The 16041-nt window shown below is 40.9% G+C and overlaps 1 protein-coding gene across 1 annotated transcript in view; it reads right to left on the reverse strand.

Moving 5' to 3' along the window:
• The window catches only part of wwox (WW domain containing oxidoreductase), a 114468-nt gene extending 100977 nt beyond the window's left edge, over positions 1-13491 (reverse strand). The window contains exons 1-5 of the mRNA XM_031860503.1: positions 13086-13491; positions 12163-12227; positions 11843-11900; positions 11529-11698; positions 2996-3102 (exon numbers count right to left, since the gene is read on the reverse strand). Coding sequence (XP_031716363.1) covers positions 2996-3102; positions 11529-11698; positions 11843-11900; positions 12163-12227; positions 13086-13192 — 507 coding nt within the window. The 5' untranslated portion in view covers positions 13193-13491. The remainder of the gene's footprint in view (positions 1-2995; positions 3103-11528; positions 11699-11842; positions 11901-12162; positions 12228-13085) is intronic.
• Between the last annotated feature and the right edge of the window lie 2550 nt (positions 13492-16041).

Raw genomic sequence — 16041 nt, forward strand, 5'->3', positions numbered from 1 at the left:
CACACACACACACACACACACACACACACACACACACACACACACACCAAAAACAAGCACAGCAATCAGTGACTAGCTCGCTAATTAACGCCTTACAAAGCATCTCATTAGCATGTGTTGTAGAAAGGGGCAGTGGGGGAAATAAGCATTTTGGATTAAAAAAGGAAAGAAATTACAAAATAAGACCATGCCGCACGAGTGTGTATGTGTGCGTATTGTGTTCTACTCAGGGGCCAAGGGCCTTGGTTGGCCCGCTGTATCTCAGGGGAGTCCATTACAGCTCTCTGAGGGAGACACTGGAGTCAAAGATAAGCAGAATTTTAAAGGCAATCAGGAAATATAAATCTCTGGCACGCAGGCAACACTTTGGTTGTTAACCAGCAACTTAACCTGCCTGTACTGTGAGCGGAATAGGAGATGGATCGGTGAGGGTGAGAACACGGCATGCAGTTAAGTCATCGGGCAAAGGACAAGAGCAGCAGAGCTGGAAGATCTGTACGCTAGAGTTACCCGATGGACTCTATATGACAATAATAACACGCAAAAATGCATTATAATTCACACAATTACATTTGTTAGAGTAAATTAATCAAAGATTTTGGCTCTCCACACATATACGCCTCGTCTCTTTGGTGCAAAACACCTTTCTCTTTCCATCTCCTTCTGTGCTCCTTCCATCACTCCCAGCACCCATCTGCCGGTTAATCCTCTCCTGGTTTTACTGTGGCTTCATCACAGCCTGTAAAAGCAGCCCCCTTTGAACCCTATAAAGGCAACTAGCATCAGGCTTATTGTAAAACACAATAATAAGGTAAATGTTTATCCCCTCTCCGCCGCTCTAAACTCCCCTAATGAGCCTGCTGGAGGGGTTTCACCTCGCAGCTCCAATACAGGGAGAGAGGAAAAAAAATAAAAAAGCATGTTCTGCACAGATTAGGCCTGTGGTGGAGATGCAGCTGAAGTCCCATCATGAAAACAGTATGTAGCATAAACACAGCAAGAAACTAATTTCACCATAAAAGGTCAGCAAAAACACAAACCGTTAATACGATCTCCAAAGTGCCAAACAATCTATAATGTCAAGCATGAATGCGTCAAAGGTGTTGGTTAAATGTGTTAAATATAGCAACAAATGCTTTCCATTGGATGAAAGATGAGGTAGAAGTACCAGGAACCGAGTGCACTGTTTTCTGTGTACTGTAGCTGTTCCTGGCAGAGCACAGTATGATTGGCTGGGAAGGAGAAGCCCTCTGACCCTGCACTTCCTAACAGCCAGTGGTTGTTCTGACCTGCCCATTATCCACCGGTGACCCCGCTATTAGACCCGCTGTCAGTACACGACGCTACGCTGAGCGGCACCGCCCCGCGCCGCAGATGAGCCATCACTTTCTCCTCCGAACAGCAGCGCCTGCCCGCACAGACGGAGAGTTAAGAGGAGGAGAGAGTTCAGAGTAATAGTAAGCAGGTAGTGCGAGGTCAGAGGTCCCGTGCAATCGGGACAGCAGTTCCACTCCTGGCAGCCAGAGCGGAACTCTGAGAGAGACCTGGAAGTAGATATGATGACCTTTTGTACAGAAGACCCCAAAATATACCTTCTTATCAAAATGACCTTAACGCAGGAGCATGGGAAGGCGAGCAGAGTCCATCCATCATTTTAAAGATTAATCCTCCTCTCTATTCTTCTCCTGAATCTATTAATAATGTCGCCAGAGGGAAGAATTTGCAGCAAAGATTTATTCTGATATTGTGACTTTTATTCATTAGCCTATAACAGGGGGATTCCTTAAGAAGGAAATATGGCACGCTAATTCACTGCTCATGCTCCATCTGAACTATACAGAGCTGCATTAACTCCATCCTTTCATTTGCTGACAATCGGCAGATGTAACGCAAATAGGGAACATTATCATTTACACTATGAAGTTCACCCATCATTTTATCTTTTGAAGCAACTCTAAGCCGCTTCCATTTGTTAATTCACAAACATTTAACATCGTGGGTAATTCTGCGGCAGGTGTGAAGCTTGAAAATCAATTTCACTCCAAAATCTGGCGCTTGGATCGGAGCTTTTCCTCTCTCATTTAGACAAAGCAGTTACATTAATAGATCTGTACACTGGATTTCGCACTGTGGAGCAGCACTAACAGCCCCAGGGGCATACTTCAATTAGAGACTCGGGTGAGTTTAAACACTGCAGATCTACTCTCGCTCAAAGTGTTTGTCTCCCTCTTTCCCTCCCTCTCTCTCTCTCTCTCTCTCTCTCCATATCTGCGCACAGCACTCACTCTCCTTCTCCTTCTTCCTCAAGTCCTGCTCTCTGTAATCAACACAGTGCTAATGGCTTATTCTTTCTGCTCCAGCACCCACATTTCACTTGTTTATTTTCCCACACTCGTAAATCTGGGGACGCGTCACAAGCGCAGCGATATTAGAGCAATAATCTCAGGTAATTATCAGATGCCCTCTCTCACTTTCTCTCTCTCGCTCTCCCTCCCTTTAATGCTCTCTCTCTCTCTAAGCAGAGACTCACTGTTTCTTCTCCTTTCCTGGCAAATGGGCAGTTTGTGAGAACCTAGATATGAATACTTTTCCTCTTAATTAATAAAGGCTTTCTCTTTAACATGGGAGACCTGAATATGGGGATCAAATAGACATTTGGATCATTTATTTCATGTCACTGAATTAATCTGACATAAATTGCACCACGCATCCGCTGTTCACATTGAAGCAAGTCAGGAGTATTTTCATTTATACAGCCCAAAAAATAGAGCTTTGCTATCTGAACAACATACAACACCCACTATATTCAGATTCTTCATTTGGTTAAGGAAGAAGTGAGTCTCAAAAGGGTCTCAAAAGAAAGAAAGTGACCTCAGGAAGCGGCAGAATCATCACTTTGTTAGTGGGATCAATTCATGGCTGTCTCTTCAGGTAAAATCACAAGACTTTCAAGCCTTTCGAGCATAATATTGAGGTTGTTAAAGGTTCCACTCACCCACTCCTGCTGAATGACGCTAACTGCCTTGCTGGCCCGGGACAGGTTTCGGCATGCCAGGATCACGTGGGCGCCATGAAGAGCGAAAGACCTGGCTGTCTCAAAGCCTGAGACATGATCAGCGAGACAGAGAGACAGAAAAAAAGAGAAGAATGAAAGCGAGCAATGCTTCAAAGATTAGTTTTTTCTGAAGATAACTTTGATTCTCAGAGGTTGAATCTAATGGGGTGGGGGGTGTGCAAGTTAAAATCCCTATCAATTTTCCATATATAATTTCTTTCATTGAGTAACCCAGTGGTCTAGTAGAGGGAGTTAATCATTTCTCTCTGAAGTGATGAAACTGATTGAATTATTGTGGTTCAAGACGTCCTCCTCTCTTCTTAGATAAAGTTTGGGATCCGTCTGCCAGAGCTCTCAGGAAGGTATCGCCGCTCACGCCGGTTTGGAGGAAGGGAGGTCAGTTGTTAATAATGTCGGGAATCACACAGCGATGACAGTAATTATGAAAACATGGCTCGTGATGGAGGGAGTCAGATGAACAATCGAACAGACATGACATTCAAAGTGAAGCTCGGTGTGATATTTCAGCACATCAAAGTGCCTCCGATAAGGACGTTATCCCGTGAAACGAGGTCCGTGGATGCACACAGAATTTATCAGTCCAAGACTTCATGGCTCCATCCAAATCATGTAGTCACGATAAAACTGACAAAAAGTGAAGATAGAGGGAGAGAAGTTCATTTCTAAATTACAAGTCTAAATGGGTCATTTCCACCCATAGGTTGAATTAATTTATGAGATTAACTTTCTTTTTTTTTTCCTTCGCCGCATTTTTATTTCCTGTGACATTTACTATCCTTCAAAGTTCAACAGCGCCGAAGCGGCCTCACATTTTGCAGTCCCACCTCCCACAGTAAATACAAGCCGCAGTCACACTAATGCTGCACAGGGTGAGCGTCCTCACTGACACACTGACGGGCACAATAACTGGTTGCGGCAAAGAGGGTCTGAGAGGCAGCGTGTGAGAGGGTGGATTAATATGAACTGTAATTAGATTATATGTCTTAATCTGATTTTCATTAGGAGCAAAACTGGGAGGCCTAATTGTGAGGAGAGTGTTGAGGACTAATATCTATTAAAACTCTAAATTGGAGTCGGATTGGAAGCCCTCTCTGACAAGTGAAGCATGGAATTAAATTATATGACACCTTATTAGGTGTAATGGAGGGGACTGTGGCTGTGAGCGGAGATCATTTCACTCACAGGAAATGGAAATGAAAATAAAAACAACATGACAGAAAAAGAAAAAGGGAGCGGTGTGATTCCCGGAGTAAATGTGCGCTTTGAGCAGCCGTCTGTAGAAGGCAAATGTCACAAAAGCTTCTCAATGTCATACAAAGTGTTCACTATAATTTAATCTAAACGCTATAATGAAAAATAATAGTGGTGAACTCTGAAAATCTACGGATGCTTTTTTCATTAAGATTACAGCATATTTACAATGTGTGTAACAGAAACAATCCATAAGCAGCAGATGAGGGGAAAAAAAGGATTTCAAACATGCCATCATTTAAAAGCTTGATTTTTTTTTTTTTGCCTTTATAAATTAAACAAGAGTACTGGCTGCTGGTAAACAACAACACCTCACACTCACTTGTTGTGTGTACAAACCATGAAAGTGAAATTAATCGACGCCAGTGTTTTCCATAATGGAGAACAAATTAGAATATGGCAGCGACAACAGCAGCGGCACCAGAGCCATGTATTTCCAATGACAAATAACAAGGGCTTGACATTAATTGTGAAATAACGAGAGTGGCGTTGCTGTAACAGAGACTCCACGCCCTCTCACCCGTGTTGCCGGCGGAGAGGGCTGCACTGAAATGAGTTCCTGGTCGGGTGTACAACAATGAGAGTCTGTTCCAGCGTTGTACGCTGATGCTGGAACATGACGAGAGGTTAGACGAGGGTTTCTTTTGCTCTGGTGGATCGACAGACGCCACAAGCTGTTTTATAAACACACAGGAGGCCCGACTGCTACGCTGTGCTGTAATGATCTCTCAGGTTCTTTTGTCTAATCAGACAACGAGAGAGCAGAGCCTTTAGTGAGAACTTGGAAATGAAGTTACACAATTCAGCCTGGTTAAAGCAGATCCTTTGCTCGTCTGCTTGTTCAATCTGAAGACTCACCACGTTACAAAAAAATACAGTAAGTGGCTCAGCTATTGTTGAAAATGTGTTTTAGTGTAATGTATAAAAGGCATAAAAAAAATTGTGTAAAATGTCCATTAAGCAGTGAATGCTCTTCATGGTACATTAGGATCCTGGCCCTACTGCTATCCCCCAATAATGAGTGTGATTTAGTGATTTCACGCTTTGTTTGTCCTCCCTGCCCCGCCGCCCCTCTCCGGATCCCCCTCGTACACAGGTGTATTGGCTCAATGTAATGAGATCATTACCAGCCTCGTCAGTAAACGTGTTTATTTGGCAAACGGAGCTGCCTGCTCCTTCTCTCTCTCTTTCTCTCTCTTGATCTGCATCCAAAGAGGCATTTAACTAAAATAAGCTCCATAGTACAATTGGGCAAACAGAAGTCAATTCAGATCATTACAGGACCTGTGGGTAAACAGACATGGTTCCCACAGTCCCCATTCGACAGAGCTCAATTTGTGCTGAGAGAAAAAAACAAACACGAGAGCAGCAGCGATCATGAACAGACTCCATATCACCCCACCCAAATGAATGATATGGCATTTTTAACTGTAACACACAACATCAAAATATGTTGTGTGTTATATTTCTGAAGCAATGAATAATATGATAAATATGTGACTTGTAATTACACAGTTTATGTCCTTGTATCTCTGACTAGTTTAATTTGGTGCAGACCTGATTTATGCATCGCAATTCATTGGTTAGTTTGCCGTTCATAACTTTGTACGTTTATTGAGGGGGATGTGGATCACGTGGAAGCTGCGGTCCCCCCTCCATCTCGTCCAATAATCACACTGAACTGTCACTTCCTAAATTCTACCCCAAGATCATATCTTATCCCCTCCTAACTCTCTGGCCGTGTCCGAAATCCCGCCCCTATTTACTATTTAGTGCACTTTATTTACCGTCAGCGATCTTATTGGAGTGTCATAATTCAGCAATGCGGCAATAGTGCCCCCTTAAACGTAAAAGTAGCGTCCATAGCATGTACATTCATCAAGAGGTCAATACCGATGTTTCTCTAGAAATAGACAGAAAGCAAGAAGCGATGTGATAAATATGTCATATACCATGAAATTGTAAATACAAAGCAACAATGGGATGCTGCTTCCACTATTGATAAAGATTAAGTATATGATCCTGATATTTAAGACTCTTTGTGTTATTCGAGCCACTGAGTGCCTGTATCTGTGCATATATTTAGCAAAATAAGGCTTCTTCTTTCTTTCTCTGTATTATCGCTACTTTCAGTGAACAATTCCACCTTTTATAGATGCAAATATTACAGTTATGTGATGATGGAAAAATACTGATTCATAAGTGTTCAAAATATCGCTTTACAGCTCAATATATAGTAAAGTATTTCAAGACTGTTATGTAGAAAGGAGTGAATGAGTGAACAGTTAGAAACAGAGACTGTCCTGGTGCTGAGTGCACCTGTTCCTCCTGCTGCTGCTGCTGCTGTGTATTTCTTGTCCCAAGAAGTGAGGAACCACACAACCCCCCCCCCCCCCAATTCTTTCTGACTTTTAAGATCCCCTCTAATTCCCCACCATTAGTCCAAGAGGAGGGACATGTCACCCCAAAAGTGGGATGTATTGTTAGTAATTACAGCCCAAGGTTGAGCTGTTCCAGGCGAGAGCACTGGAGTGGTTCTATTACCCCTCCCTGTCCCCTTCTGCCTCCTTCCTACCCCCCCACTGCTGTCACACCATCCATGCAGCCCTATCTAGTGCCCCCCCCCCCCCCCCCTCTCTCTCTCTCTCTCTGACCCTCTGTGTCAACCTCCAAATCCCTACACAATCTCTCATCGTGGTCTCACGTCGCCCTGGTAACCCCTGCTCCTCCTGCGGCCAGCCTTACCTGACGACCTCACACTGTGGCCAGTACACTCGATAAACACACATCAAGTCACACACATGCACAAGGATAAACACGGACCCCAGAGGCCTGCTCATGCACATAACTCCTGAGCATTGGGGGTATTTTCATCACTGTCATCAAACCCCCACCCCCCCATCATGTAACTTTCATCCCCTCATCATCCGCAGACTGTAAACTCGATAGGTCTATAAACTACTTGACTACACACAATAACCCAGTACCCTTTCGTTTTATTTTACCTATACAGCCTTTAAGCACATATATGTATTCCATCCTCTCTCTCTAACCACTTCACTTCTATTATATTAGAGCTGTAATCATTATTGAACCCTTCTGGCCTCCAGCATAATACTCTTTGCATGTTACACCAGTTTGGGTCTGCATAGCATATTCCATCCAAGGTTAATAAAGTTAAATAATTTGACTAACCAACCATAACTGGTTCTCATTACGTAGCCAATAAACACATTCATCAGAGACGACATGAAAGGCCCGAAGAGGAAAAGAAATAAAATAAAACTCTCCTTGGATATTTCCTCAGTGGCTCAGTTCACAAGCTGACACAGAGGAGACAGAGCAGGACACGGACCGGCCGCTCCCCCAGCGGGGACACACACACACACACACACACACACACACACACACACACACACACAAAATACGATCAGACTGCTGGATATAAACACAGATGCACTCTGGATGTCGTCTCAACCGCACGCAGCCACTCGAAGACGCTCAGAGACACAGGCGCCGCATGCCACCCTCACCAGGAACATCTTTTTATCCATCTAATTCCTCCCACTATGAATAATGCATTTCCCTCCTTACCGAGGCTCGGGTTTAACGCATCGCCGCGCGGGTCTTTAAGGGGGTCCTTATTCATAAACAGCAGCGCAGTAAATACCAGAGCTTTGCAGCCAATTTAATGGCAGTTATGCTTAACAAATCTGCCTCAATCTAATGATCAGCCACAAAGCTAGGCTATGGGTTTAATCTGCACACAGAGGTTCCCCCGGCTCTGCGACTCACTGAATATGCTTAGGGATCTCTCCATCCAGAGAGAGGAGAGCACCGGCCTGACACTTAATCCTCCCAACACAACACTGGGATCAACACAAACATGGGACAATGTTAGTCTTTCATGAATAAGAATAACATTCAAAGTCCTAAAACACTGCGGAGACAATGCATAGAGTTACTGAAACATTATGGAACGCTCCTTTCCAGATCCTTGCTATTCCCTGTCTGGGTCTTTTCTGCTTCTTATTCCAGCACTGACCCTGACCCTGAACAGCAATACCATGAGGGATCTAGTGCATGCATTTAGATTGAGTAGAGCTTTGCAACTGCAAGGTATTGCTCCACAACAAGCCACTGTATCAAAGGGCAGAACAAGTTCAGGTAAAATTCTAAACATGTCGGCAGAAAAATAATAATAAACAATGTGGAATAATATAAGTTGTGAGGAGCTCTAGAATTCGAAAAAAAATGTTATTATTAAAAGTGAAAGTGCCCTTAAACAACGTGTTTCTGTCAGACATCAGATATACTGCACTGCGATTGAAATAGACATGGAAAATAGTTGTGTCAACATGAATATTATATTTAAGTGAGACAGAGGGTCAATATGTTATTTCTGACCACTACTCAGCATACGTTATGCTGACAACATGGCAGCTGCTGTAACAGCCCAAGAATGTCGCTGCTCCCCAGGTAGGGGGACACATCTATATGTAGTTACAGGTCCCAGAAGAGATGACTGCATGTGCAAGGAGAGCACAATACCAATATAGTCATGCCTCAACAGAAAGACAAAATATTTTTGGAGACTCTAAACACAGGTTTCAGACTTAAAGATAAGTGTGGGAAAATACACAATAACAATTTTACATTTAAAATTCCCAAAACAATGTGCATTTATTCTATATTTAAAAAAAGAAAGTATTTGGTCTCTGAACCCAGTGGGTGCCAGAGATATCCCGACAGTGGCCCTTTAAGGACAACTGTTCCATGGACCCCAGTAAATAACTTGAGAGTTAGTTGATAGGAGGGGAATTAGAGCCAGAGCAGGAGTGTGTAATGGGGATGGATAGGAGGCTCAGGCCTGGGTCAAAGCCGCTTAGGAATCAATGCAGAGGTACAGGTGTACAACCACAGGTCTATAAGAGTAAGAAAACCTTTAGAGAGAAGGGGGAGAGAGGGAGAGAGGGAGGAATAGAGGGGGGAAAGAAACCGTGATCATTCATTTCCATTATCACAATTACAAACACCATTCAGGTTGGTACTGGTTTTTAATTTACAAAAGAAAGCCGAGAGAGGAAGACTAATGTTGTGAACCGAGCGCAGTGATCACATCGGCAAGACGAACCGCATCACTGTCTCGCCTTCCAGCACGACTGCAAGGAGCCTCAAAGCTGGTCACAAAACCAGACACTATGACATTTCATGCATAAATAGACTCATATATGTGCATTTCATCTTCACGTGCATTAAGAACTAAATCAAAGAGCTGAAATGTAAATTTGCTAATTAAATAATATCCCACCATTAGTACTAAAAATGTCACATTTCCTGTGGGGGAAATAAGCACTGAAGAAAATGGAAATAGCCTTGACACTTGGATTAAAACACTATTGATGCCATTAAAATGCTAAGTGGGTCCAACCAATTGGCATAACCACATTTCACTAGTGGAATGTCAAAGGAGCACACGAGTAGTAGCAATTACTATTAGAATGCTGTTAATTATGGGGGCTGCATATTTAATATGTGGTAGAGTAAAACAAAGGTTATATTAATATGGGTTTATCATTCACACACTGTAAAAATGTCTGTGCGTCGGAGCTATTTGATGCTTTCTTTTGAGAAAAGCTGCTTTTTTTTCCAGATGAACAAATTTTCATAAACTAAATACATCTCAACAAATCTTAAATGTGGATTATCTTTTTCATTATATAGTTTTTAAACTAAAGGCAAAAACCGGCGCATGTGAAGCACTTAATATGATAAGGTTTTAATACCCAGACAGCACCAACATCGTGGACCTCCTGTGCCCCCTTGTGGTGAACATTACATGACATTTTCTCATCTTCTTTCAACCCCTTTAATGGAAAGGCCTAATCATTTTGTTTAATTTCAGAAGCCACAATATTTGCGCAAATGTTGTGTCTCGTTACATTGACAGTGTGCCTCAAACGTTCTCTAAGATAATGATGGAGTCGCAGTGACTGGCAAAAAAGCCATTTAATTTAGCATTATCTTATTTATTAGAAATTCAAACCGGTACCCTTTACATTTGATGATTTGTTTGGGGGGGGGAGGTGGGGGGGGGGGGGGCATTATTCTACTGAAATAATTATTTTCCACAACATCACACCAGAAGGAATCGCTGTAGTTATTTGTGTGCAAGTCAATACCTGAGAAGGCGAAACATTGACACAAATGAATTATTTCCAGTTTAAATGTTTAAATCTTTCATGCAGCCAGTTCAGTTGAGAAGACAATCAGAAACCTGCAGCTTGTGTATCGAAGACGAAATTCATTTAGATTGTGTCTACGTTGCTGTAAAAAATTAAATAATGACATATCTAAATTATAAATTATAAGGAACATACTGTATATGTGTGTTTGTATACTGCGTGTTAATAATAATATCATTGAACTGTTTATAGTGCAGCAATTTAAAATCATACGTCAAGAATTCAAGACAATAACATTCCGATATGTATTCTTTCTATACGACTCCCTGAACGTGCACATAGATAAATAGATAAATAGATAAATAGACGGAAGAACATCAAGGTCAGGAAGGCATTTAAGTTCAGCGTGGATCCCCCGGCTGCTGTAAATCTACACTACAGTGCTGCACCTCTTCATACACACACAGCAATTACACTGCTGTGACTTTTCTTGGGACAAAGAATTTGAATATAAAGACAATTAACAATTTTATAGTTTATTTGATTTCCCTCATGCTGTCATTATCTATCCCGAACAAAGCAGCGAGTCTGAATAAATGGCCACTACTTGTGCTAATTTAAACTAAAGGAAAGGGGAAATACATTTGTTTCCACACCATTATATAGTGAGCAATGCATTTGCTGGCTACAAATGGACACCATTCATTACAGTTAACAATGACATCCAATTCAGCCCAGCTAATGAACTTCAATACAACCATGTTCAGTATTAACGAGTGATTTGTTGAGTCTAAGTGTATCATTTTGGAGGCTAATGTTGATGAATGTCAAGAGACGGGAACTTGCAGGAGCAGAGAGGCTCTTGTCGAGCCCCCTTCTACTACAGTGAAACACCACCCCCACCTAGTGGTAGCATCGTGGAAGCACACTTTACTACAGACACACTGATGTTTTTTTTAGTATAGCTATAACAAAACATTGAATTGGTAAACATATTACGGTTTTATGATGCTCACCAATGCCAGAGTTGCCTCCAGTAATGAGGACAACCTTGTCGGAGAAATCCCGACCCTGCAGGATCTCCAGAGCAGCAGTGTTCCCATCATACCGCTTTGACTTCACCACCACATCCTCCACTGTAAAGGCCTGCCGCGGGTCAAAGTAGGTGGTCCGCTTGTTAATGTGGCTGAAAATGACAGAGGAAATAAAATGTTATAGTGGAGAGTTCATCCAAGATCTGTACAGTTTAGTATATCCTGTGAGGCCAAAACAAAAAGCTCATTTGTTTCCTCTATTAAGCAAACAGAGGTTCAATCATTAAACTACTTACTCGACATAAATCATCTGTCCTTTTTCATCTGTTTCTTGCTCCCAACCATACGGTAAATCTGTGGGAAAAGACAGACACATTTTCTTTAACAGCCAGAATCCATAAGAACAAAATGAATATCTTTGCCGCTGGTGACAGTTACATTACAACAACAAAGTTAGTGAAAAAAGACACAAATCCGATGTTTGTAAAGGTACGGTCAGAACACCATTAAATACAACCAATTTGAATATGTTCCCATATGCCTTGCGTATATGTCTGTCCCTCAAGCAGATATAAATGCGTGTAAAGACCCTGAAAAACAATTGACTACAACAAACCTCCAGCACAACGTTTTTTCTTTCCCGTCTTCGGGTGTTCCCACTGTGTCTTCATCGCATCATGGCTGTTACACAAAGACAAAATTACCCAACCTTCTTCTTCACTGCATGTCATTTATTTATCGATGTACTGAGGACACACATTGGCGTGGTGTAATGTGACATGTATGTGCCAGATTTAGCCAAAAAGGTTCATTTTCATCTGCAGCAAAAAAAAACACATTCAATTACATGTAGCACACGGCGTAAATGAAACAACCAAATACATCTGTTATAGAAAAGGCACACAATCATAACAGCAGATGAGAGAAAATATTACAAATGACTACAAAAGTGTGCAACTCAAGAAAACACCAAAGACACGTTCACACAACAAAACAAATAGAGCAGGTGGACAAAAAAACTTCCCAAACTAGGTAATGCAAACCAAATTTGGATATGTTTAATATGTCAATGATAGACATTGGTGTAAAGAGAACGATAAAATGCAAATACCATGTTGGCACTGAAATTCTCCAATAATCATTTTTATTATAATTTCTAAGTACAGAACCATTCTCTGTCTACTTCCTGTCACCACGAGCAGCCTAGAGCTCTGTCCCACCACTGATGAGGGTTTCAGGATTGTATATTCAAAGTGCAACTCAATCACGAAGTTATGCCTCTCACTTCACTACAGTACTTCATACTACTGCACAGTCTTCATAATAAACATCTTGCTAGCACAAATTGGTACAAAACCTTCCAAAACGTGCGCCCATGGACTCCACGCCATCGTTTCAGACATCAGAGCTTCTCTAAACTGGTGTACGGTGTTGGCTGCAGGCTGATAGCACCTACACGTGCCTTTGCTCGTGAACAAACCTGAAGCTGAACATATATTGGTGGTGGTGATGACATATACGATGAAGGATTCCACTCACTTGGCATAGTAGACCCAGCCATCTTTCGTAGACCTCTCTTCCCATCCGGGAGGTAACTCATCCTCACTATCTGTATCGTCCATGCCTGCGAATTTTAGAGCTGCCATAACTCACACTTGTATCTCGTAAACGACGGAGCTGCGAACACGAAACCTGTGAGGAATATCTGGAATAAAATAAATGTTCAACTGTGTCTGAGCTGAGAATTACCAACACAGCACTTCACCGGGGCACTTCCGCAACAACACGCGGTGACGCTGCCGAATGGCCTTTTGGGAAATTGAGGCTGAAGAAACGTGCGTCGTGTGAACTTCCTTTGCAATTTTAAAGGTTGAACCGTATTAGTTTCAACCAGAGAGGAAACAAATAAATGTAGAAGAGATGTAGCACTTCTTCAAAGCATAATTATATTCATTTTGATGTTCTAAATGTACAGGACAAGACCAAAGGCAGGCTGAACTGAGCACTAAACCCATCAGGACCATCAGGACACACTCAACATCCAGAAATAATGACCAAACACAAGCCACAGAGCAGGCCTTTACTGCCTCCAAATGGCACACATAAAAAAAAGTAATCAGAGTAGAAAAAAGGGGAAGATTAATAGCCTTCACCTTTTATATAAACATTTTATATAAACATTTTATATAAAACATTTTGTATAAACATTTTACATAAAACATTTTGTATAAACATTTTATATAAACATTTTATATAAAACATTTTGTGTAAACATTTTATATAAAACATTTTGTATAAACATTTTATATAAAACATTTTGTATAAACATTTTATATAAACATTTTATATAAAACATTTTATATAAACATTTTATATAAAACATTTTATATAAAACATTTTATATAAAACATTTTGTGTAAACATTTTATATAAAACATTTTGTATAAACATTTTATATAAACATTTTGTATAAACATTTTATATAAACATTTTATATAAAACATTTTGTATAAACATTTTATATAAACATTTTATATAAAACATTTTGTGTAAACATTTTGTGTAAACATTTGTATTTTATATCTTTAGATTTTATGTTTGTGAGAAAAGTGTTTGTCTCTTTATGTCTTCAAAAATCAGCTTTCCTTAAATTACTCCTTGAGGGAAGAGTAAAGATTTGCATTGATTTGAACTGAATTAATTTCATGAGTATTATCATTCGTATTGTTCAGCCTGATAAACCACTGACTGATATTGCACCTGCTGTTGTAAGACATAACCAAAGAAATCGATAGCCATGACCAAAGTCTGAAATTAAGTTTCTTCTTCACCTGCCACTGAACAATTATATTTGATGTAAGCCTAAACTTTGACTATTCCAATTTATGAATTGCTTTTTAAAAAATATTAGTTTTGAAATTAAGGGAAAACTACCTGCCATGGTGGCAGGTGACCAGGAATTCGTACCTGCCACAGCCAACATTTACCCTGTATTTGCAGGTGCACGCAGGTGCTAATTTCTTTCCCTGGTCATGATAACAGACATATCCCATTGAAATCTGATGCCTTTATGGAGTTTAGTCTGTCAGGCAAAACGTTGCAGCAGTGAGGGCCACCTAAGCATATACAAAGAAGCTTTATCCAGCCTCTGCTTTGTAGCTTGCCACTTTCCCCCTAACAAATTATAAAGAGTGGCAGCATTGTTCCATATCCAGAGTGAAGCTGCTCTGCACACTTGGCTACTTTCTTCCCGAATTCCACTTGTGCAACTCCTGTTTGTTGGAGTAGTGATTAAACTATACTGCTTTAAGTAAGCAGTTTCTGTTATCGCTGCGGAGGACAGGGAGAGTGGTCTATATTCTGGCTGGATAATGACTTCCAGAGAAACCTGAAATATGTGACACTTGCATGCTTTATTCACTGACTTTGAAGAATCTGCTGACACCTGGTCAACCAGGCACGTGGTTCAGTATAATTGTCTGCAAAGATGCTTACTTTCTTCTTTCATATTGCAAGCACAGTCTGACAGTTCCTCCAGTTCTAGGTTTCCTTCTCAGAGAACGACCAATGAGCTTCCCTTGGCTACTATACCTAACTCCCCAAAAATGTGGAGCAGAGGTCAAGTTGCTGACTAACTAAAGCATGAGGATCTTGCTGTTATCTAGATGACTTCATCATGATGGCACAGTCACAAGAATGTATGATATTTCAGGTTGTGCAACTGATGCATAGCTTAAGACAATTATACTGGCTGGAAATACACTCCTTGATCTGGCAAAACAGTACTGCACCCCCAATTACTGTTCACCATGACTGTTGACGTAGAAACAAACGAGGGACTGACGAGCCACGTCTTCAGAACAGTGCTGCCCAACAAATTCCTGTCACTCAGGCTCCTGTCGTGTTATGCTCTCAAGGTGTGTTTGTCAGGGATCCTCCTCCCATGACTCTGGGTCTAAAACATAGAAAATGTTGTTTGAGGACATAATCTTGACTCATGGTCCACTTTCTTTTTTCCTGCAGCTTTCAGCTGCATCACAGTCTTCATCGACTGATAGAGTTTGTTCAGTTTTCCTGTCAAAATACTATTTCCAAGGTCACAAATTAACTCTCACGCTCAATGTTATGAAAGACAAAAGATGCATATTTCTCAAAGCGATCAGGTGTTCAATGTGTTCAAAGTACTAAGTATTGTACTTACTCAGTATGAATTTTACAATACTTCTACTCCATCCCATCTGATTTCAATGGGTCATGTTGTATGTTTTACGCCAATACATGTATCTGACAGCAACAATTACTAGTTATTACATTAAGATTTGACATAAAAATCAAAAGCTTATAACATGTTATAGATCGATTATAGATCGAACTATCCAACAGTCTAGACATAATTAAAATAAGCTCCACCTCCAGAGGCTATAACATTAAAATCAGTATGAATCAAATATTATACAGTAAAATAGACAGAGGCCATTCTGTTGCATAATCGGTA

Source organism: Anarrhichthys ocellatus, unplaced genomic scaffold, assembly GCF_004355925.1.
Source record: "Anarrhichthys ocellatus isolate YVR2014 unplaced genomic scaffold, GSC_Weel_1.0 scaffold2, whole genome shotgun sequence".
Classification (NCBI taxonomy): domain Eukaryota; kingdom Metazoa; phylum Chordata; class Actinopteri; order Perciformes; family Anarhichadidae; genus Anarrhichthys; species Anarrhichthys ocellatus.